Here is a 22,590-nt window from a genome sequence, read left to right as displayed (position 1 = left end):
GGGGCGGGGAAGCAGACTCCCTGCTAAGCAGAGATCCCGATTCGGGGCTCGATCCCAGGACACTGGGATCACGACCGGAGCAGAAAGCAGAGGCTTTAACCCACTGAGCCACCCAGGCGCCCCCATTTCCCAGGTTTTATCCCGTGCTACTGGGACATCCCAGATTCATAATCTCTTTAGAATTCTTGCCTTGTATTATCTGTAACCTCACTTTCCAAGAGATTTCTGCTCCTACAGCACAGGGCAACTCCAGCGTTCAGCTCCTGTGAAAACAGAACACTCTGGATTTTTGCTTGCTCCTCTTTTCCCATGCAAACTGGAGCTGTCATACTAATTAGCCCTCCAGGACTAGAGAATACATTTTCAGTAAATAGGTGGGTCTTCCGACTTGAAAGTTCAAATCTGTGCCTGTTTCAATTAACAGAATTCTGTCATGAGGTAACTGCCTTGAACTCACCTCCTAGAGCCTTTCTTTTTTTTTTAAGATTTTATTTGACAGACAGCGAGCGCGTGCCAGAGAGCACACAAGCAGGGGGAGCAGCAGAGGGAGAGGGAGAAGCAGGCTCCCCGCTGAGCAGAGAGCCCAATCCCAGGACCCTAGGATCATGATCTGAGCCAAAGAAGTGTCTACTTCTGACTGAGCCATCCAGGCGCCCCTTTCCTAGAGCCTTTAAAAGGGTTCTTTTGGCTCAAAACCAAACCCTTTGGCTCACCAAATCAAACAAGAGCCACTGGTGGTTAAGAGGCCTGAAGGATCCTACCAGGCCAGATTCTGTTTCCTAGAACATAGTTCTTTGAGCCTATTTGTTTGCAAGTTTGAACACAGATTTCTTTTTTCTTTTCTTTCTTTCTTTCTTTTTTTTTTTTTTTTTTTTTTTTGAGAAGCAATTATACTTGCTGCTGTTTGCTAATTACATTTCATTTAATCACTCCTGATCATCATTTATTCACCTAACAAGCATTTATTGATTGCTTTCTGGGTGCAAAGCAATGGCTGGGTCCTCCTGGTTTTTTCAGTTCTCACTGGCTTTTATTCCTCCTTTTGATTTGATAAGGGAGGAGAGGATTTAATCAACTTGGTACTCCTTCCATCTGCCACATCTTTAATGCAACCTTAAATGGGCTCAAGCCTGCAGCATGTCCCTGGGGCACTCCACACTTGCCTACTTTCAATCATTAAGTTCTCGAAGAGATATTTCAGCAAATTCTCTACCTTTGGGCTCAGGGCCAACACATTAAAATTAATTCGGTAGCAAAATTACCAAACTAAGGTATGTCATTACCATTTCATTCCTCCCATAAACTGCTTTAATCACGTATTTTTTTTTCTGAAAAGTAATTTTTCAATTCGACTTTAATGGCACTTTATAAACTATGATCAAATTTATTCTTGCTCTAACACAGTTACGTTTGCTCCATGATTTTATTGAGAATCTCTGTTATTTTCATTGCCTTTCTTTTCACAGGCTCACATTTCCCCAAAATTTAGCTGTGGTAATCCTGCTGAATGTTCCTTATGCCTACAATCATTTTGGATAGAACTGTTATCTCAAATAGTGCTTTGATTTCTACTGATTTCCATGCATTCTTTCATTTATTCATTCACTCAACAAATACTGTTTTTCCTTGAAGAAATGGAGCACGAGGCACTTGTCTTACTTTGCTCAGGCTGCCATAACAAAAGATCATAGACTGGGTGGCTTAAAAAACAGAAATTAAGGGGCGCCTGGGTGGCTCAGTGGATTAAAGCCTCTGCCTTCAGCTCAGGTCATGATCCCAGGGTCCTGGGAGCCTGCTTCCCACCCCCTTTCTCTGCCCGCCTCTCTGCCTACTTGTGATCTCTGTCTGTCAAATAAATAAAATCTTTAAAATTAAAAAATTAAAAAAACTTTTAAAACACAGGAATTTATTTTCTCACAGTTCTGGAGGCTGGAAAGTCCTTCCCAGCCTTCAGAGAGCCCCATCTCTAAGGCTACCATCAGTGGCCCTCTGTCTGGCCTGTTGAACAGAAGCGGTGGCCCCCGTCCTTTGAAACCAAGGAGGTTTCCAGGAGCCCTAATGATCTCTGAATCATCTTTAGGGTTATTCTTCCCTTTTCTGGAAGAATAGCATACACTTATGGCTGAATAGCTCTATTGTTCTGTCCTGCAGGATCTAAGAAACCTGATAGGCTTCCTTCATTTTGTTTCATTTGTTCTATCCCTTTTAGTTTTTCTGACCCCCATTGGTAGTGTTGCTGCTGGTATAATCCCCACCTCTATTCCTGGCTTCTGCTGAGGTAGCTGATTAAGCCCAGGAGTAGCACCTGTGCTCTCCTTAACAAATGGCTGTACAGCCACATTCCAAGTATTCTCTCCAGAACAGATTTCTCTCTTTCTCTTTTTTGCAATATGGATAGGCTGAGAATTTTCCAAATCTTCAAGTTATGGTTCTTTTCTTTTAAGACTTATTTATTTACTTATTAAGACAGGGAGAGAGAGAGCACTTGTGTGAGGGAGTATGGGGGAGAAGCAAAGAGGAGGGAGAGAAATCCCTAAACTGACTCCACACTGAGCCCAGAGCTCTTCTCAGGGCTCAATCTCAGGACCCTGAGATAACGGCCTGAGCCAAAGCCAAGAGGCAGCTCTTTAACCAACTGAGCCACCCAGGCATCCCTGGTTCTTTTTTACTTAACAATTCCTTCTTCAATTCATCTCTCTCCTTTCCCACACTTTACTAGAAGCAGTCGGGGGTAACCAAGATACTCCTTCCAACCTTTGCAGGACCCTCCTCAGCTAAATATCCAATTCCATCACTTGTAAATTCCACCTTCCACAAAAACTAGAACATAGTTCAGCCAAGTTCTTTGCCACTTTATAAGAGATTGGCCTTTCCTCCAGTTTCCAATAACATGTTCCTCATTTCCACCTAAGACCTCACCAGAATCACCCCTAACATCCCTAGCTCTAGCATGCACCTTAAGACTTTTCCAGCTGCTACCCATTACCCAGCTGCAAAGCTTCTTCAACATGCTTAGGTATCTCTTACACCAGCACCCCACTTCTCAGTACTGAAATTCATATTAGTCAGGCTTATCCAAAGAAGCAGAACCAATAGGATTGTGTGTGTGTGTGTGTGTGTGTGTGTGTGTGTGTGTGTGTGATATGAGAGAAATACAGATTTAGAAAGAATTGGCTCACATGATTATGGAGGCTGACAATCCCAAGATCTGCTGCCTGCAAGCTGGAGACCCAGATGGTCTAGTTCCAATCTGAGTCCAAAGGCTTGAGAACCAGGAAAGCCAAGGGTGTAGCTCCAGTCCCCAAACTGGCAGGCTCAAGATCCAAGAAGACAGATTCAGTTCCAGTCCAAAGGCAGAAAAAGACTAACACCCCAGCTGAAAGCAGTCAGGAAGTAGGAGTTCCCTCTCACTCAGGCTTTTCTGTTCTATTCAGGTCTTCCACTGATTGGATAAGCCCCTCCCCCATATTAAGGAGGATGATCTCCTTTACTCAGTCTATGGCTTCAAGGGTTAATCTTATCCAGAAACATCCTCACAGATACCTCTGAAGGTTTGACCAAATGTCTGGGCATCCCAGGGCCTCAGTCAAGTTGACATATACAGTGAACCAGCGTAGCATTAGATGACTTACAAAAATCATTAAGACAGTTTCTGTCCTTGAAAAGCTTACAAATTTGTGCCAGGGCCAGACTAGACACAAGGTAGAAGGAGACCGCTGCTATAATAAAGGCAAGGGAAAGTGTTACGGGAGAGTAGAAAATCTATTAATTCTGTCTTGGCAGATCAAAAGAGGGTTTCATGCAAGGGCTGCCATCTGAACAGCCTTGAATATAAGTAGAATTTGGATAACTGGTGATAAAGGAGAGGAGGGAACTATAAATTGTAGGTGCAGGATGAACAGGGGTGTGAAGAAGCATAGTATAATTGTATAACCAGTACTAGCCTGGAATGTCGTGGATATTAGCCTGTCAAGTAAAAATAATTGAAAAGCAAATTCAATCTTTAAAGCATGTTCAGAAAAATGCCAAGGCAGAGGATGGGGTGTGTTGCATTCATATTACACAGCAAAACCTCATCCTAGCCTCTTTCATAATTTCTCTCCCAAATCTCCCATGTGCATAGCCACCGTGCACGGCCGCTGCTCCAAAGTCCCTCTTCCCCCACGCTCTGAAGCCCCTAAAACATTCTCCCAATCCACCGTATGCACAGGTTTTGTTTCCTCTGCCTCTTTTTTAACCTATAATTTTTCTCCCATTAACAACTCTCTGTTCTTTCTCAAATAAATCCATCCGGCTTAGCTTCTCCAGCTCTGTCCCTCATCCATTACCTTCACCTACTTTACAAAGGCCTGGGAGCCAATTAACTCCAGTCCCTTGGGGTGAAACCCCAAGAATATCGTTATGTTCATAAAGTTTATCTCTGAAATCTGAAAAATAGCAGGTACGCTTTGCTTATGTTTCTTTCCAGTGAAAGCAGAAAATCAATAAATCACTTGATATCTATAAGCAGTAGAGACTATGAAAGGATGTGGTAGGAAATGGGGCTGGAAAGGTAACAGTAAGAACTAATGTCTATGCGGCATTCACTATGTGCCCTGCACTATTTGTGCCATGACGCATTTAGCTTTGAGGGCCATGCTAGCGTCTGAACTTCAGTCCCCAGCCCTTGGGAACCGTGGAAGATTAGTGATTATAAAACGGACATGTCCAGATTGTATTTTATGGTCTACCTGTAAGATTAATGCAATTTTACAAAAGAGATTGGATGGAGGCAAAGATCAGAGGCAGGAATAGCAATAAGGAAGCTAAGAAGTGCAGTTGAGAAGTACTCAGGACCCATCAATTTGGACTTTTGGGGTTGTAAGAAAGAGAAGTTTGTGCAGACTGTTTTAATAGAAAGTGTTTGCATAAAGGATACTCAGAAATTGGGACAGGAACTAGACTTGAAAATCCTCGGGATCTAAGACAGCTCCAGGGATGGAAGACTCTCTTCATCTTTCTCTCTCATGTTCTCTCCGCCATACTTCTTTCTAACTGCTCCACTCTCGTCTTGGCATCCAATACCCCTCCTCTTCTTCACTGCATATCCAATCACAGAAGGAGCCTCTCAAGAAGATTTAGTTAATTGAATCACCCTCCTACAGGCATCCCCAGCCAGCAGTGTCCAGTGAGGAGAGAACAGTTGGCCGATGCTTCTCAGACTATCCAGGCCATCCACTGGGCAATTGAGGGAGAGGTCGTGGACATGGCTGGCATCGTAATTAATATTTTTCCTGGTGGTATGTTTGGAGAGGAGGAAGTGACTTCTATCTTAAGCCAAAAATCAATTTAATTAAGTACCATTCTGCATTATGCCATCACTCTTTCTATATACCCTTTTATTTTTTAAAGATTTTATTTATTTATTTATTTGAGAGAGAGCATGAGAGGGGGAAGGGCAGAGGGAGAAGCAGATCTCCTGCTGAGCAGGGGGCCCAATGGGGGGCTCTCTCCCAGAACTCCAGGATCATGACCTGAGCTGAAGACAGTAGCTCAACCAACTGAGCCACCCAGGCACCTCACTCTTAATATACTCTTGACCAAGACACTTATCTTGTCGTTGGTTTCTTCACCATTTAAATGGAGATATAAGTAACAGCCCTTTAGAATTTAGCATTCTTCCAAATTGCTAGCCACATTTAGTTAACATGGGATTTCACTTCTGGGCCACTTCTGGTTAACTAAGAATAATAATACCTTATGTGTGTAATTACAGTTTGCAAATCAAGTTCACATCCATTTGATTTGATCCTCACGAGAACCCTTTAAGATAGGTAAGACAGATAATACCGCCTCCATCTCTCTGAGACCCAGATAGGTTACATGACTTTTTCAAGGCCACACAGCTATCAGATGACAAAGCCAGGACTTGAATTCTCATCTTCAAACTCCAAGTTCAATATGTTCTCTCCTTGGTGCCTCTCAAGGGTTGGGTTGCTTGTTCTCAAGGAGCAGATCTGCTGTAGACTCAAGATTACTGTCTTCCTGTTCTTTCTGTTCTTATGTCTTCTTTTTTTTATGCCTCTCGGCCAACTGTTCTCTCCTCACTGGACACTGCTGGCTGGGGATGCCTGTAGGAGGGTGATTCAATTAACTGAATCTTCTTGAGAGGCTCCTTCTGTGATTGGATATGCAGTGAAGAAGAGGAGGGGTATGCCTCTCCTGTTCTTCTATATTTCCAGTTTATTACAGAAGTCTCTGTTTGGCCTTTGGTAATGAAGGGTTTGGCTGTAGACATTCAAAAACTTCCCTGGGCATTGACTCTTGCTTCCTGAATTGCAGGGAGACACTCCATTACAGTCACTACTCTGACCTCAGCAGGAAACATCGGGGAGGATGGAATCCTGAGTTGCACTTTTGAACCTGACATCAAACTTTCTGATATCGTGATACAGTGGCTGAAGGAAGGTGTTATAGGCTTGGTACATGAGTTCAAAGAAGGCAAAGACGACCTGTCAGACCAAGATGAAATGTTCAGAGGCCGGACAGCAGTGTTTGCTGATCAAGTGATAGGAGGCAATGCCTCTCTGAGGCTGAAGAACGTGCAACTCACAGATGCTGGCACCTACCAATGTTACATCATCACCTCCAAAGGCAAGGGGAATGCTAATCTTGAGTATAAAACTGGAGGTGAGTTACTTTTGGAAAGGGGGAAAGAGAGCGCCCAAAGGTATTTGGGGCTAAAGACAATGGGTTGCTGCTGAAATATGTTATGCTCATGAGCGACCAAGAAGACAAAGACCTTCCTTGCCAGCAGCCATCCTTGCTGTCCAAGACCCACACCCACTCCCAAAATAGCCCCCTTGTAAGATTAGGCTTAAAATCTTCTGTTCTGCATTCTAGTCTTCTCTGGATTTTCAGGTATATTCTCTGAAATATCTTACCAAAATAAATGTGGTCTCCTTTATGGTATACCACCTTTGTTGTTGCTGGTAAGAGAAACCTGTGATCTGGCCTGACACTGTTCTACGCTAAGCAGGCCCTAGCCCAAGTCTGAAATCAGTACCTCCAGGGACTCATGGCAATGGAACCCATTTTAGGAGAAGTTCAAAGGGAACTAACCAAAACCAATATTGTTCTAGAAACTCACTAATCCTCCCCCAGTGAAATTCACCCTTCCTTATCAACTCAGCTTGGTGAATTTATGTATAAGAAACTCAGGTTGGGGCGCCTGGGTGGCTCAGTGGGTTAAGCCACAGCCTATAGAGTTGAGGGCTGGGGCAGAGATAAGAAAAATAGGTAAATACTTATTATAATCGGTAAAGTCTATCAAATGCTTTAAGAGAAATACAGAGTAATTTGGGGATGCAGGGGGAGAGGGATCACATCCAGATGCATAGGGAGGGTAGGGATTGGAGAGCCCCCATGGAGAATCTGGCATTTAAGAAAGGACTTACAAAATGGGCAGAAAGTAACCTGAGGCCTCCTGGCCTACACTAGTCTACACAGGCCTTCCTTGGACACTTCCTGACATGTGTTTCTACAGATGTAGAGCCAGACCTGGGCAAGTACTGGGACCTGGGCAAGGCAAATTCACTGACCTTCAGTTTATTCATCTTAAAATGGGGATTAATAGGGTCATGTCAAAGGGACACTGGAGCCAACTCAAAGGGCTTCCAATGGCAAAGCTGGAACAATCTGAGCAACAAAACAAACAGCATGGTAGTAAATGAGAACTCCAAGTATTCAACAAATACACATGAACATTTTTTTTTTTTTAAAGATTTTATTTATTTACTCGACAGAGAGAAATCACAAGCAGGCAGAGAGGCAGGCAGAGAGAGAGAGGAGGAAGCAGGCTCCCCGCCGAGCAGAGAGCCCGATGCGGGACTTGATCCCAGGACCCCGAGATCATGACCTGAGCCGAAGGCAGCGGCCTAACCACTGAGCCACCCAGGCGCCCCCACATGAACATTTTGTGAACAACTTTATCAACTTCCATAAACATGAGGGAGATGACCCAAATCTTCCTTACAGATGAATTCCAAATAATGTATTTAGATCTCCCCACTCCAGGAGGTGGAGCTTAGTACAACCTCCCTCCCCCTTGACCACACTTCGGGTGTGTTTTTCTTAGTGAGGTCCAGCTTCCAGAGAAACCTGGCAAATACTGCCTCAGCCAGGTGATCAAAGTTAACATCATCAATGTCATGTCAACAGTATGCATTCTTATGTGATATGATGAGAAGGGCACTTTTCCTTCTATGGCCTTCTCTCCAAAACCCATAGCCTCATGAGAAAACCCCCAGACAAATTCCAATAGAGGTTGGGGTAACGACAAAATACCTGAACTGGACCACTCAGACTGTCAAGATCATGAAAAACACAGAAAGACTGAGAAACTGACACAGACCAGAGGAACCTAAGAGGACATGCCAATTAAATGCAATATGGGATCCTGGGAAGAAAAAGGACGTGAGTGGAAAAACTGGTAAAATATAGATGAAGTCTGGAGATGAGTTAGTAGTTATAGGTCAGTGATGGTTTCTAGGTTTTGACAAATATACCATGGTTAAGATATTAACATTAGGGAAAACAGTGAGGTATATATAAGAACTCTCTGTGCTATCTTGGCAATGTTTCTGTAAATCTAAAATCATTCCAAAATTAAAAGCTTGTTTTTGTAAATGCTAATAATAAGACAGATCTCTAGAACTGTAGTGAGGATCAAATGAAATAATGTCTGGAATTTGGCACCTGGCAAGGAATGCACCCTCAATAAATGGTGGTTCATTATCATGTACTCTCAGCAACTTACATCATCTCCCAGGAGTTCATTCCCTGCCTGCTGTGAGCAGATGAGTCTCCTCTCCCCTGCTACATGGAAGATTCTCTAAGGGCAATCAGGGCTTTCCTTTCACCAGTCACTCAGTCCCAGCACAGTCCCAGGCAAACAAAAGTGCCAAATAAATTAATAACTTGGATCTTGCCATTTGGCATAATAAGCATTTTATAGTCAAAAGTCCGGGTCTTAACATTTTCCCACAAATGTCTCATTGCCTGGATATCAGAGGAAAATAGTCTCAATTTCAAAGTTCACGTACCTCCCCAGTAAGGAGGATTATCTTAGAAGAAAACAAATGACTGTCTCTACCCCTGGATACCAGGACTGGAGCGTCTTCCACCCAAGCAAAATCCAAACCCCCGTGATGACAAGTCCCGTGTATGGAATTTCTGTGGGTGACGAGTGAATGCTGTTTGTTTTTTCCTTCTCCCTCTGCCTCCCCACCCTAACTTTATCCTCCAGGCAGAGAAATACATAACATCCAAGAAGCTTCTCAGGTGCCTGAGAAAATGCCCCAAATCCTTAAGGCATAAACATTCTGTGATCAGCTTTATCCCTTATCTTTAAGGGACGAATTGGAACTCCTCTTAGTTGGAGGAATTTGTTATAACAATTATACCTAGAACTTAGGTCCTTGGAGTTTGTGATTTTTGTCAAAGGGTTGTGTAAGTCATTATTTGCATCTATAATACAATGGGCCATACACAGGCAGCCCATTTGGGAAGTACTGAGTCACTTCAGTGGTAGAAATGACTGTTTTTAAGACCTAGCTCTTCAAAGGCCATATTATTTTATCTGTATGACCTTGACATCTGTCCCTTTTGACTTTCATCCCTGCAGCCTTCAGCATCCCAGAGGTGAATGTGGACTATAATGCCAGCTCAGAGAGCTTACGGTGTGAGGCTCCCCGATGGTTCCCCCAGCCTACAGTGGTCTGGGCATCCCAAGTTGACCAGGGAGCCAACTTCTCAGAGGTCTCCAATACCAGCTTTGAGCTGAACCCTGAGAATGTGACCATGAAGGTTGTGTCTGTACTCTACAATGTCACAATCAACAACACATACTCCTGTATGATTGAGAACAACATTGCCAAAGCCACAGGTGATATCAAAGTGACAGGTGGGTTTCTCCACAATTTTTGCATGGTTTATTGGGCTAAAATCAAATACAAATTAAAATCTAATTGGTTTAACAGATATATTATGTATTGGGTCATAGAAAGCTTGAGAGTCCTCTTCATGGAGAACTTGATCACAATTACAGTTGGGACTGATATACATAAGACTAACACGAAACAATATTTATGGAATACAGGTCAAAAATCACAATGAGGCTTCATCTTGTAAGCCTTCTCATTGACTGGGTGGGGATGGATGCCTAGAGACCAGTGCTTAGGATTCTGTGGCCCTGTCTAACTCAAAAGGACTGCTTTGGTGAAGCAATGGGGGAAATGACAATCATTTGACATCTTTGATATATTCAGTTAGTGATCTATGTCCCAAGTCCCCCACCCAAAACTGATTTGGTTCTAGCCTGCCTTTGAGAAGACTTTTGATCTGAAGACTAAAAATCTTGGGCTCCAACTCCAACTTACTCAGCCCATCTAGGACTGGCTCACGATCCCATTAATATTGGCCCAGCATTAATAAGAAAGCTCCAGATTGAACTGGCCTCCCATACTAAAAGATTAGGGCTCCATGAGGCCCAGCACCCTAGTTTCTCTGCTTCAGTGTATAAAAAAGCTAGGGTTGAGCTAGTGTCAAAAAAATGTACAGATAGGATTATGACTTTTAAGACCATCTCTACTGCAGCTGAATTAAATTCAGTCTATAGTGGAGGGAGTGTGTCAGGAGAACTGCTGTTTTATATCAAGCCCAGAACCAGGCGGAATACCTTGAACATTTAAGTGCCCTATAAATATTTGCTGAGTTTAACTGAATAAATCATATTTTTGTCAGCTTACTTTTTAATTTAAAAGTATGTATATGAAAAGGCAACCTATGAAATGAGAGAAAGTATTTGCAAATCATATCATATATCCAGAATACATGAAAAATTCTTACAACTTAACTACAAAAAATCAAATAACCCAATTAAAAAATGCACAAAGGCCTTGAATAGACATTTCTCCAAGAAGATAAACAAATGGCCCAACAAACATATGAAAAGATGTTTGATATCACTAATCATCAGAGAAATGCAAATCCAAATCACAGTATCACCTCACAAGCGTTAGGATAGCTACTACTAAAAAACAAAAACAACAACAACAACAACAACAAAACAGAAAATAACAAGTATTGGTGAGGATATGAAGAAATTGGAACATTTTGCATGTGTTGATGAGATTGTAAAATGTTGCAACTGCTATGGAAAATAGTATGGAAATTTCTCAAAGAATTAAAAATAGAACTACCGGGACGCCTGGGTGGCTCAGTTGGTTGAGCAGCTGCCTTCGGCTCAGGTCATGATCCCAGCGTCCTGGGATCGAGTCCCACATCGGGCTCCTTGCTCAGCAGGGAGCCTGCTTCTCCCTCTGCCTCTGCCTGCCATTCTGTCTGCCTGTGCTTGCTCTCTCCCCGCCTCTCTCTCTGATAAATAAATAAAATTAAAAAAAAAAAAATAGAACTACCATATGATCTAACAGTACCCAAAGAATGGAAAGCACAGCACGTTCTCAAAGAGATAATCATACACCCATGTTCATAGCAGCATGAGTCACAATAGCCAAGAGATAGAACCAACCCAAAATGTCTGTAGCAGATTAATGAATAAAATAAAAGTGATATATTGGGGCATCTGGGTGGCTCAGTTGGTGGCTCCATTTCAGCTCAGGTCATGATCTCAGGGTTGTGAGATAGAGCCTCAGGTCAAGCTCCACGTTGGGTGGGGAGCCTGCTTGAGATTCCCTCTGTGCTCTCCTCTCTTTCCCTCCCCAGCCCCACCCCAACTCAGACACACACTCTCTCTTAAAAAAAAAAAAAAAAAACGTGGTATATACATACAATGGAATATTATTCACCCTTAAAAAGGAACGAAATTCTTTCACATGCTACAACATGAATAAATTTTCAGGGTATCATGCTAAGTGAAATAAGCCAGTGGTAGACAAATACTGTATGATTCTACTTACATGAGATCTCTAAAAGTAGCCGTCAAATTCATAGGAACAGAAAGTAGAATGGTGGTTACCAGCAGCTTGTGGGGGAGGGAGGGAAAAGCAAAGGGAGTTGTTTAATGGGTATAGAGTTTCAGATTAAAATGAAAAAATTTTGAAAATGTTTCATAATAATGTGAATATGGTTAAAACTATTAAACTGTACACTTAAAATGGTAAATATGGTAAATTTTATGTTTTTATCACAATAAAAAAGTATCTATTAAAAAAATCATACATATGAGAAAAAGAGAGCTCTTCCACTATCCTAAGGAACAAATTGTTGACTAGTGAATAGAATGCTTTTAGTTGACTGTAACAAAAAACCAACTCAAATAACCCTAAGCTAAATGGAGAATTCAATAAAAGAGAATTAGTACATTTCATGAAACTAAGAACAGGAAGCACAATTTGGTTTCAGGACCTGCTGGAACCAGGAATTTAAATTCCACTGGGCTTTTCAACCCTCTACTTTATTCTCTTGTTACTAATTTAATTTCTTCTGTTTTAGTCTATAGGGCAGAACGTGATTCCGAAGAGTTCCTAGTTTTAATAGTCTCTCTCACTCAATAGAGTAACCAGAGTGAGCCTTAATTCCACAGTCCTATTCCACATTCTCAGAAAGGCTCCACTTGGGTCAGTTGCCCACACATAGATCAATGAGGCAGTACCTGATGGAAGACCTTCCCTGAAGAAAAGGGGGAAATGAAGCATTGGGCATTTAGAAGGATAGGTGTTAACAGCAGTGTCTCAGTTCAGATCTCAATAAGTATCCCCAAACTGTATAACTAATGCCTTCCAATGGAAAGGACAATAACTGAACAAACCAAAGAAATTGAGCACATCTTTGATTCAGTGAGCAGATTCTTTTTCCATACCTGCTTATCGAATACATCAGGACAAGTGTCCCATGTATCAGTGCTAGGACTAAATACAATGTGGTAGCAAGACATAGCTCAAATTTCAGAAAATATTTGGTTCCAGCCTGGCTTTGAGAAGACTTTTCAATCCAAAGACTGAAAGTCTTAGGGTCCAACTCCGACTTATTTAGCTTTGCCACATACAAAGTAAGTGTATTTTTTAAACAATTGGATAAGATGGCAGAGTTTACATCCTATGTTCTTGGACTCTACTTCTAATTTAGGTCATTCATTCAGCAAGTATCTATTGTGTGCCAAATACGTGCAAGGCAATTTTTAAGTCCGATGGTACGGAGGTGAATAGCATAATAGCATAAATGTCCTAAGAGGAACGGATTCCAGTGTAGATGTGGTGTCTAGGGGAAAGAATAGTTAATTATGACTGGCTGAGTAGAGGAGGCAGAGTTCAAGGTGGGCTTTGGAGAAGAGAATGGTTTTGTTAGAATAGGAAGGTATGAAGTCAGGAGCCTATGTGAGTGGTCCGGGGGAGAAACTATGAGGGCTTTAACTGAACGGCAATAGAAAAGAAAGAGGAAGAATCAAAAGCTGATGAAAAAAGTCATCTTCAGGACGCAAATATGAAGGAGAAGAGAAAGAGGAAGTCAAAATGGGTCTGATGTTTCTACCCCGGGTGCTTAGGAGGTTAGTGATGCTAGCAAACGAAATTAAAATAGGAGAAGCAACATGAAGTTGAGGATTTGCTGAGAAGTTGGAGGCGTCCATCGTGCACGCAGGCAGAGATGTCCAACGCTTACAACACGTTACCCAGCATATGACAGCATAAACGTCAACCCTCCTCTACATACTTCCCTCCACGAGAAAGGATTCTCATCCATGTAACCCTTCTAGGCTTTCTCGTCTCCCTTCTTCCCCTCCTCTCCAGAGCGGGAGGAGTTAATTTATCTGATTCGTGACCTTAGTAAAAGTTAGACGCAAAGATTTTGGCTCTTTCTTTTACCTTTTCTCTCCAGCTAACCCTCAGAAAGTCTGCTCCCCCAAGCCATGAGTTCCTAGAAGCAGAATCTGTCCTTGCAGCAGGAAGCCTGCCCCCGTGTGGTGCTGCCCGTCACTGGGAAGGTCTGGGCTGCAGCCCATCTACCTGCAGATAAAGCTGCAGCTTTTATTATCACACTTAACCAGTGATAAAGGTGATATTTTGGCCTTCCAATTGCCTCATTCGTTTTGTCTTACCCTTTAATTGGTTGAGAACTCAGGTGGGGAAAAGGGTATCACTTACTGGACTCTTTTGAACCCCAACAGCAGTTGCCCCCAAAATATTTACTGAGTAATTAAATTTTTAATGGACATATTCAGTGGCAACCACAAATCTAGATGTGGAACTCAGGACAGAGCTCAGACTAAGAAGGCGGGTTTGGAGATGCTCAGCTTAATGGAAGTCATGCTTATTGGGCTCGAGTGGGGGCCCTCTTAGTGTTACAGGTGATACCTGTTGGGTGCTTATTACATGCGAGTTCCCGTTGTATCTCAGGCTTTACATCCTCAAAACAACTCTGTGAAGCCCATTACCATCTTAGCCTTATTTTCTAGGTAAAGAAAATGAGGCATGTTTAAGTTGAATAACCTGCCTAATAAAAGTCAATGAATGAAATGAATTAAATGAGATTAGATTGCCTAAGGAGCAAATACAGTAAAAGAAGAGTAGTCTCATTCCTTCACTTCTCCCTTTCTTGGCTTCAAAATGGGAACAATACTTTCACATGGCCTTGTAGTAGTGTGAAGGAAATGTTAAGGTCACTGCCTACAGGAAAAAAAAAAAATGTGTCTGAAACCAAGGACTGGCCATGACCCCTTATCCTATTCTTTTTTTGGTAAGCAGTAACAATCTCTTTATTGGTCTAGTTTCTCATTTGGCTGAGTGTTCATGGGAGTGGATAACAGAATGGAACTTCTTTTGAAGAAAGAGAAAGCTCTGATTTTAAGCCAGTTACAGAAAGGTAGAGAATAGGGTACAAAACTGCCCCCAAATGGGGGGTAAAAAGTTGTATTAGAAACAACTTACTCTATTCTTCAGGAACTTTTCTTTGCCAAGCAGCCACGCGAAGAAGACATCCAGCTTTTCCTCTGTGACCCTGAACTTTTTTCTCTCCCTTTGCAGACTCTGAGATTAAAAGGCGGAGTCACCTACAGCTGCTGAACTCAAAGGCGTCCCTGGGTGTCTCTTCTTTCTTTGCCATCAGCTGGGTACTCCTGCCTCTCTCCCCTTACCTGATGCTAAAATAATGTCCTCTGGCCACACAGAAACATGCAAAGTCATTGGTATGACAGGTGAGATGAATCACGAATGGTGTGGGGATTGGATCTGTGTGTGCTGTGTTCCTAACAAGAGTCAAGCAACCTCCAGCAACAGCCTCAGAAAGAAACATTTGACAATGCCAGGGCAGTGGGCACTGTTCCTACTAGTCTTGTGAAAGGTAAATATGTGTGAACAAAGAGTGTAGATCTCATCGATACACTTACAGCAAAAACAACTCTGCAAGTCAAATATTTGTGCAAATTCAAACATCTTTTCTTTTACCAAGTTATCTAGCCACAAGGCAAAAAGAGAAAGAGAAAGAGATGTTTGGCCCTGAGAGTTCCTCTGGATTTCACGGTTATCTTATAAAGCCTCAGGACACGCATACACTCACTCACACAAGTGACTTCCTCCTAGCCCCTCAACAAAGCTCCTACTGACCAGAAGTTTGACAAAGGACTCCCCAGCTGGCTCCCCGTGTTGAGACTTCTGCCTGTCACTTCAGTCCTCTGGCTCCAATTATTGGTAGGATATTGCTCCCTGAATAGTCTTGTACGGAGTCTGTGTGGCTGAGTTCATGAAGCTCCAGCCAGCACTGCCCCATGACTCAGCGGCATCACCACAAGGCATCCGGGCTCGCAAGCTTAGAGCTATTTCCATCCCCCTCTATCCTTGACATTCAAGGCCGCATGGCATTTTCCTGGGTTGTCCCTCTGACCGACCCTATTCCAGCCTCCATTATTTCATACACCAGCCTAGTTCTAAAACCCTATACTTGCTTCTTCCTCTCCCTGCATCCACTGATAGGAAATAAGATGCCAAATATATATATATATATATATATATATATATATATATTCCAATGCTATTTTCATCACAGCATTCCTTTGCTCTGGAACCCAAGGTGACTCTCTGGGCACTCTTGTGTCAAAGTCCTCAGCCATGTGGTCACAGCTCTCTTTGAGTTTCTTTCCTTGCGCTTCCTGCTTCTGTCAGCTGCCTGCTCCGCTCTCTGGCCTTGCTCCCTCTCTCACTGCCCTTCCTGGAAGTCTCCTAGACTGCTGGCAGTTCAAAGCCACACTTCCTTCACCCATTTCAATTAAGTGCTTCCCAGCTTATAGCCCACTTTCCCAGTGGTCTGTTTCTTCCATATCCCCTTGGCATGCATGAATAATTCATGATATCTTACACTCTCGAAGGCACGTATAATCCTTGCCCAGATTGTTAAGTAGGGCAGGCAAAGATCTGTTGACCGCGTTTCCTTCTTTCTCTTCTCCAAACACAACAGTGCAGCACAGAAAATGGATTCTTTATAAGGAAACCCACCGGTTCCCACCTCCACGGTTTTCAGCGGAGAGAGATTTCCCTGTGGAAACGCTCCCTTGAGGATCTCACTAGCAGAAAAGGAACACGTTCTTCTTTCCTTGATTCCCCACGACACTATAAATGAATTTTTAACATTCTGCAACTAGATAATCTGACCTACAAAGTATGGCTTATTCATCTCTATCTTGTATTCCCTTCGAGCAGTAATTGGCAGCCTTTTTTAAAAGCCATGACGTGCATGTAAAGAATGTTCACTCACAGCATACATAGGTTATATACGATTATCAGATTAGCTACAACCCCAAGTCTTTCTCCATACAACTACAGAGGCATAACCTTAAATCAATTTTTAAGAAATAAATAAGTAGATCATTATCATTACTTGTAAAACCATAAGGAACTGTGGGGGAAGGTCATTGAAAAGATGTGACTGTCAGTTGGCTCATGAGCTAGACCCAGGTGATCAGGGGCTCTTCACCTCCACCCCTGTCCTTGGGACAAGGATCCCACTTGTCTGTCTTGCTCCCAGAGGCTGCTCCAAGGACACAGCCTTGAGATAATATTGTGGCGCTGAGAACACCTTGCACAGTATATGTGACCGAACCTAGTAATGACCTCTATATTAACTTTTACGACTTGCAAGGATCTACTCGTCTTCTTGGTACCCAGGACAAGCCTCGTGTATAAATGACCTTTGCTTACTGAAACTGCCACCCACCAACCTGGAGTGGCCTGGAGTGGCCTGCCTCTTTCTTCTGTCTCTCTCTGCCCTACAAGTAAGGGGGTGTGGTCTCAGACTACTCCCAGGGAGCTCCTGGGAGGGTTGCACATCAAACCGATGCTTAGCACAACATTTTAGGTCACATACATTCTTTGGTTGGACACTCAAGCAGAAGTCATCTTTCTACTTCTACCCAGGAGACTGCTCCTGGCTCATCTCTCTGTTCCTGTTTGCTCTAAGCATGATCCCCTTCCTGAAAAAGAGACTCAAGCCATCTCATCCCCCAGCAACCCATGGTAGCAAGTGGTCTTGATAGAACATCATCAAAATAACAGAAAAATGAGCCCATCTCTGAACAAGAGATACCCTCATACAGGCACAGAGACAACTGGTTCTCCATAAATGTTTACTGAATGGTTGTAAGGACATCCTATTTGTGTTATTTTCAGAATCCCAGGAATCTGCAGAACTATTTCACAGTAAGATCTGACCTAGTTTTGTATTTCTGGGGGGAAATGAATTCATGTCTAGAGGTTTGGAATGAACAAATAAGATCAAGAAGCAAAAAAAAAAAAGTCAAAAGCAACCCACAGAAGACTCCAATATGAACCAGATAAATCTCCCTTCAAAGACATATATTAAAAGCTGGGAACATAACTCATCTGAACTGGATATGTGTTAGGACTAAGTCAATTGCAAGTGGAGACAAGTGGATCTCTGTACCTCAGGGACCTCCCCTTACTAACCAGCAACCCCCGCCAGCAACATCCAGGGAGTGAGAGGATGGGATATTGCCTCTGACTTGTCTCTGCATCTTTATATTGCTATAATATTGCTCTAAGTTCCCAGAAAGTTTTGACTTGCAATACCTCCACATTTTATAATCCATAAATTAAACCTCAGTATATATAGTAAGAAGCTGCTAATTAGTTGCCACGTCACAATTTAGAGGTAGTGATGGGTCAAATAACTCACCTGTCCTTAGGATGCTGCCAAAAGTGCCTTGGAATCTCCTCCCACTTGACAAATGTTAAAGAAATGTGGGCACGGTCATAATTGTAACTTAAAACATGTAGTTGGGACACCCTGGTTTCCAAATTATCCAAATATCTTCTTTTTTAAACAAACCAATGCCATTTGATTTCTCAGATGACGTGCATCCTTGAATGGTCCGGGAAAGGACCTCTCGTCATCGCTGTATACGGCATTATGTCAACATGAAGTGTCAGGCTCCGACTTTCTATCTTGCACGGACAGCGATAACCTCAGCTTTCAACAACATCTAGAGTGGTGGGACTCACCCAGTGTGATTTTTCACACTCCTCCCCACACAAAGCGGACATCTGAAAATGTTTGGAGACAATTTTAGTTGGCACAACTCAGGGGAGAGGGGAGGGTGCTAATGTTATGGATAGAACCCAGAGATGCTGCTCAAAATCCTACAATGTACAGCATTATCCACCCACAACAAAGAATTACCCAGCCCCAAATGTCAGTCCTCCAAAAGGATCTAGAAAAGAGGGAACTAACAAAACCGGTTTGCTTCCTACAGATAGGCACTCTCCTCTGCCTCTTTGGCTATTGTCTCAGCACAGAGAGCCAGAGCTCAGGAAGCCAGGAATTCCTGACGGAGTCATCTCTAGCAGGTTCCTTTCCCTTCATTCTAAGGTACAAATTAGGTTCTGTGAGAGCTGCCTGAGTTCTATCTCAATGTCTCTCGCTCCAAATTCTGATCTCAGGACCCAGTCACAATTCCAATGAAGGAAATCAAAACGTGGCCCCTCCTTGAAACACACAGAGACTTCTGAAAGCAGGGACAATGGACCTTTGAAATGGGACCGGGGAATAAAGCTTTGATCAAAAAGAATGTATTGCTCACACCCCTCCCCCTTTCCATACTTTTCACATGTTGAGGTCTGCCTCCCTGGCACTTTGGACCCACCATGACTGTATTACATTTTGTTATAGAAAACTTAAGATTTCTGAGTTCTGACCATTCAAGAGAATGATTAAATGCACATTTCCTATACTGTTGTCTGCCTGGTTTGTCAAAGAAAGCAAACATAAGATGGATAAAAAGCCATGGGTCAAGTTCTAAAGATTAGCAACTAGCATGTAACAGACCTTCAATAAATGTTTGTTGAATGAAAAGATAATAAATAGGAGTGGCTGGGCCTACTTTCTTATGGAAACTCCACAGGCTTTGCCAGCCTGCTGTGTGTCCATCTGGGAAAGATCTCAGTGGCTTGAGGCAGGTAACATTTGGGAGAACACATACAGGTAAACAAACCCATTGCTCTGGTGTCAAAAAACCTGATGTTTGCTATTCAGGAATTAAGAAATTCTCAAATCTTAGAGGCGAAGGACCTCAAAATCATCTTTCCTAGTCCTTTCACTTTTCAGATGATCCAGAGGCCCAGGGTGAAGTGTGTGTAACTTGCAGTCCTCAGATTATGTGACTTGCCAAAAATTGCACTGACAGTTGGCAGAGGGATAAAATCTATAGAAAATTTAATTGGCAAAGGGCCAATTCTCAGGGGACTTTCAGAACAACTCTTCCCTGCTGTATTTCCAGCTTGGTCCCAATCAGCCTTTTGCAAGAAGGGACCAGTGCTGAACCAAACTGAAAAAGCAAACTGTGAGAGAATAAACATTCCCAACCCAGGTTCATTCTTTGGCCTTGTCCACGAGCACATGGCAGATTCATTAGACAACCATATTGTATCAGCTAAAGTGCAAGAACCAGAATATGACACACCACAAACATCTGGAGAAGCTCAAATCTGATGCCAGAGGCACATTTGACCAAACAAGTCAAATTTCAAGGTGAAGTATCAGCTCCCAGCTATCCCCAGGTTGTTTGAAGATTTGTTTTAAGTGCACAGTGACCTCAATCTGTGCACTATTAATAGAGGGAAAGGGTGTGCACAGTTCAATACTGCATAATAAAGCTTCTGCTTCACAGCATACATGGTATGCTTCGGTTCTATTGATGAAACGGAATTCCCAATCTCCCTCCGGCTGGGGAAGTCTCCACACATCCCACCGGCTGCTCTAATTCAGACTGTCTTAAAAGGTGCCTGAGCTCCTGCTTCTTCTGACTTTGTCTTGTTTCCTCTTTCACATCAGTCATCTCCAGGAGTTTCAGTATGAAAGCCATGAGTGAGAATTAACTGTCACAGAAACAGAGCCTTAGCAATGCTCTCTACTGTCTTTTTTTTTTTTTTTTTCGCATTCTACCTCCCCTCCAGCAAAAATTCTTTCCCCGTGAAGCTGTTTCTGAGCAGTTTTATACAACATGATTTTACTCTTGGTTTTTGGTCTATTCACGCAATTTAGCACCAAATCGCACACTGTTTTGTCTATTGGTTTTCACTGCTGTGTACTTGGACTCCCTTGAAGATGATGACAAAATAAGGACGGGGGTCCAGGCAGGCAGCCCTTGGAAGTCTGCTCTTAGAAGAGGGTCAAACAGATACTCGCAGGAAGCCTTGTTTCCTGAGGCAAAGCAGTTAGATCGCAGCTTGGAAGGGGGCCCTGCACTTATCGCTACAGAAGCCCCTATGTGTACTGAAGGGTTTGGCTCCCCCAGAAAATTGTATGTCTGCATCTTCTAAAAGTCATAACTTGACCTTCAGTGTTATTTTACCGCTTCGGTTCAAATCTAACCTTCTGGCCTAAAGAGTATCCTTAGGAGGTTCACTTAGAAGGTCCCTTACCCCAAACTCTAAACAACATTTCAAATAGGAAATTTATGAATACCTTGGTCCTATATCCCTTCTTCATAACAAGCCAAAAGTGATGCTCCGTTAATATGGTCTGTGAGCAGTTCATAGCAGACGGAGGCCATTTCCCTTCTCTTTGCCCTCTATATTTGCAGTTACCAAACACTATGACTACTCATGTGTCATTCTAGCGAGAACAATTTAGGTTCTGACGGATACAATTCCAGGACTTTATGGTACTTAATAGGACTTCAATTAATTGGTTCAGGTTAGCCATACAGGACTCCAGTGGTGGATCCAGGCCTCATACCCAGGGTAGGTAAGACTAGAAGTATGATAGTGTTATCGCATACAGGTAAGAGTTTCTATTGAGAGGGAGTGGTGCCCCAGAAGGAGCCAAGTCACAGCCTGCTAAATGAGGATCTAGGAGAAAAATAATAATTGTCTTCAGTTTCCTCTCCCTCCCCTTTTTCCATTTTCCCCACATGGCCCAATCAACTCTTTGTGTTTCCACCATTCTTTCCATTAACTGCCTCACCTCCACTGCCCAAGGAGGAAAAAAAAAAGTGCTTCCCAGCCTCTAGCTACACATGAGAAGGTAATAATGGACAACCTTGGGGCGTCTGGGTGGCTCAGTGGGTTAAAGCCTCTGCTTTCGGCTCAGGTCATGATCCCGGGGTTCTGGGATCGAGCCCTGAATTGGGTTCTCTGCTCGGCAGGGAGCCTGCCTCCCCTCTCTCTGTGCCTGCCTCTCTGCCTACTTGTGATTTCTGTCTGTCAAATAAATAAATCTTTTTAAAAAATTAAAAATTAAAAAAAAAATAATGGACCACCTTTTTCATTAGCTTCATGTCTTACCCTCCCATGAAGGCAAGTCTTTATTGAAATAAAGCCATGAGTGAAAATATCAAACAACAATATTAAATTACTGAGAGATACTTGGTATATCAAAGTGTAGCCCAGTGATTCTCAGCAGGAAGTCTGGGGGCAGGGGATGCAGGGGCTTTTTAACCAGACAGACATCACTCCCCCCACCCCCATCACTGCAGTGAAGAATCACTGTGTGACATGAGACAGATCTGAAGAGACTATGTTACCTTTCTACACATTTGACTACTCTGGAAGTTTGAGGTCAACTGATGCAAATAGCTACCTTTAGAGAAGGAAAGGAAATTGAGTGCCTCCTATGTGTCAGACATCATACTAGATATTTTTCTCATTCAAGCCTTATCCTATGTGGCGGGTATCACCTTGCCCCATCACCATCACCATCACCATTTTACAGAGGAGAAAACAGGTCCTGAGAGGTTAAGTAACGTACTTAAGATCACACAACCAGCAAGTTGAACCAGAATTTAAGCTCAAATCTGTCATCCCAACCCATACTACTTCTGAAAGAGTCTGGTCATGTGTAAAAGTGCTATCAGAGGCTTAAAATATTATATAAATATTGGCCACCATGTAATTATATGTATTAAAATATGAGGAGGCATTGGAAGCTTTCAGCTTCTTTGCTCCTGCGGATTCGCTGCTACGTGTGACGACGGCCGGCTCTTCTGCCTGAGGGAGACTGGGATGTTGCCTCAGTTACACTTGGGGCCATTTCCCACCGCAGCCCCTCCCTGGGTCATGGAGGGTCTAGCAGTGGAATCTCAAGCCTCTC

At 42.9% G+C, this 22,590-nt stretch overlaps 1 protein-coding gene across 1 annotated transcript in view; it reads left to right on the top strand.

Annotated features, from left to right (window-relative positions):
• The window catches only part of VTCN1 (V-set domain containing T cell activation inhibitor 1), a 57,480-nt gene extending 38,251 nt beyond the window's left edge, over window positions 1-19,229 (top strand). The window contains exons 3-6 of the mRNA XM_059375856.1: window positions 6,322-6,669; window positions 9,665-9,943; window positions 15,018-15,187; window positions 18,352-19,229. Coding sequence (XP_059231839.1) covers window positions 6,322-6,669; window positions 9,665-9,943; window positions 15,018-15,142 — 752 coding nt within the window. The 3' untranslated portion in view covers window positions 15,143-15,187; window positions 18,352-19,229. The remainder of the gene's footprint in view (window positions 1-6,321; window positions 6,670-9,664; window positions 9,944-15,017; window positions 15,188-18,351) is intronic.
• The last annotated feature ends 3,361 nt before the right edge of the window (window positions 19,230-22,590 follow it).

Source organism: Mustela nigripes, chromosome 14 (assembly GCF_022355385.1).
Source record: "Mustela nigripes isolate SB6536 chromosome 14, MUSNIG.SB6536, whole genome shotgun sequence".
Lineage (NCBI taxonomy): Eukaryota > Metazoa > Chordata > Mammalia > Carnivora > Mustelidae > Mustela > Mustela nigripes.
Note: the sequence above shows the minus strand (reverse complement) of the source record. Positions and strands in the feature narration are given on the sequence as shown.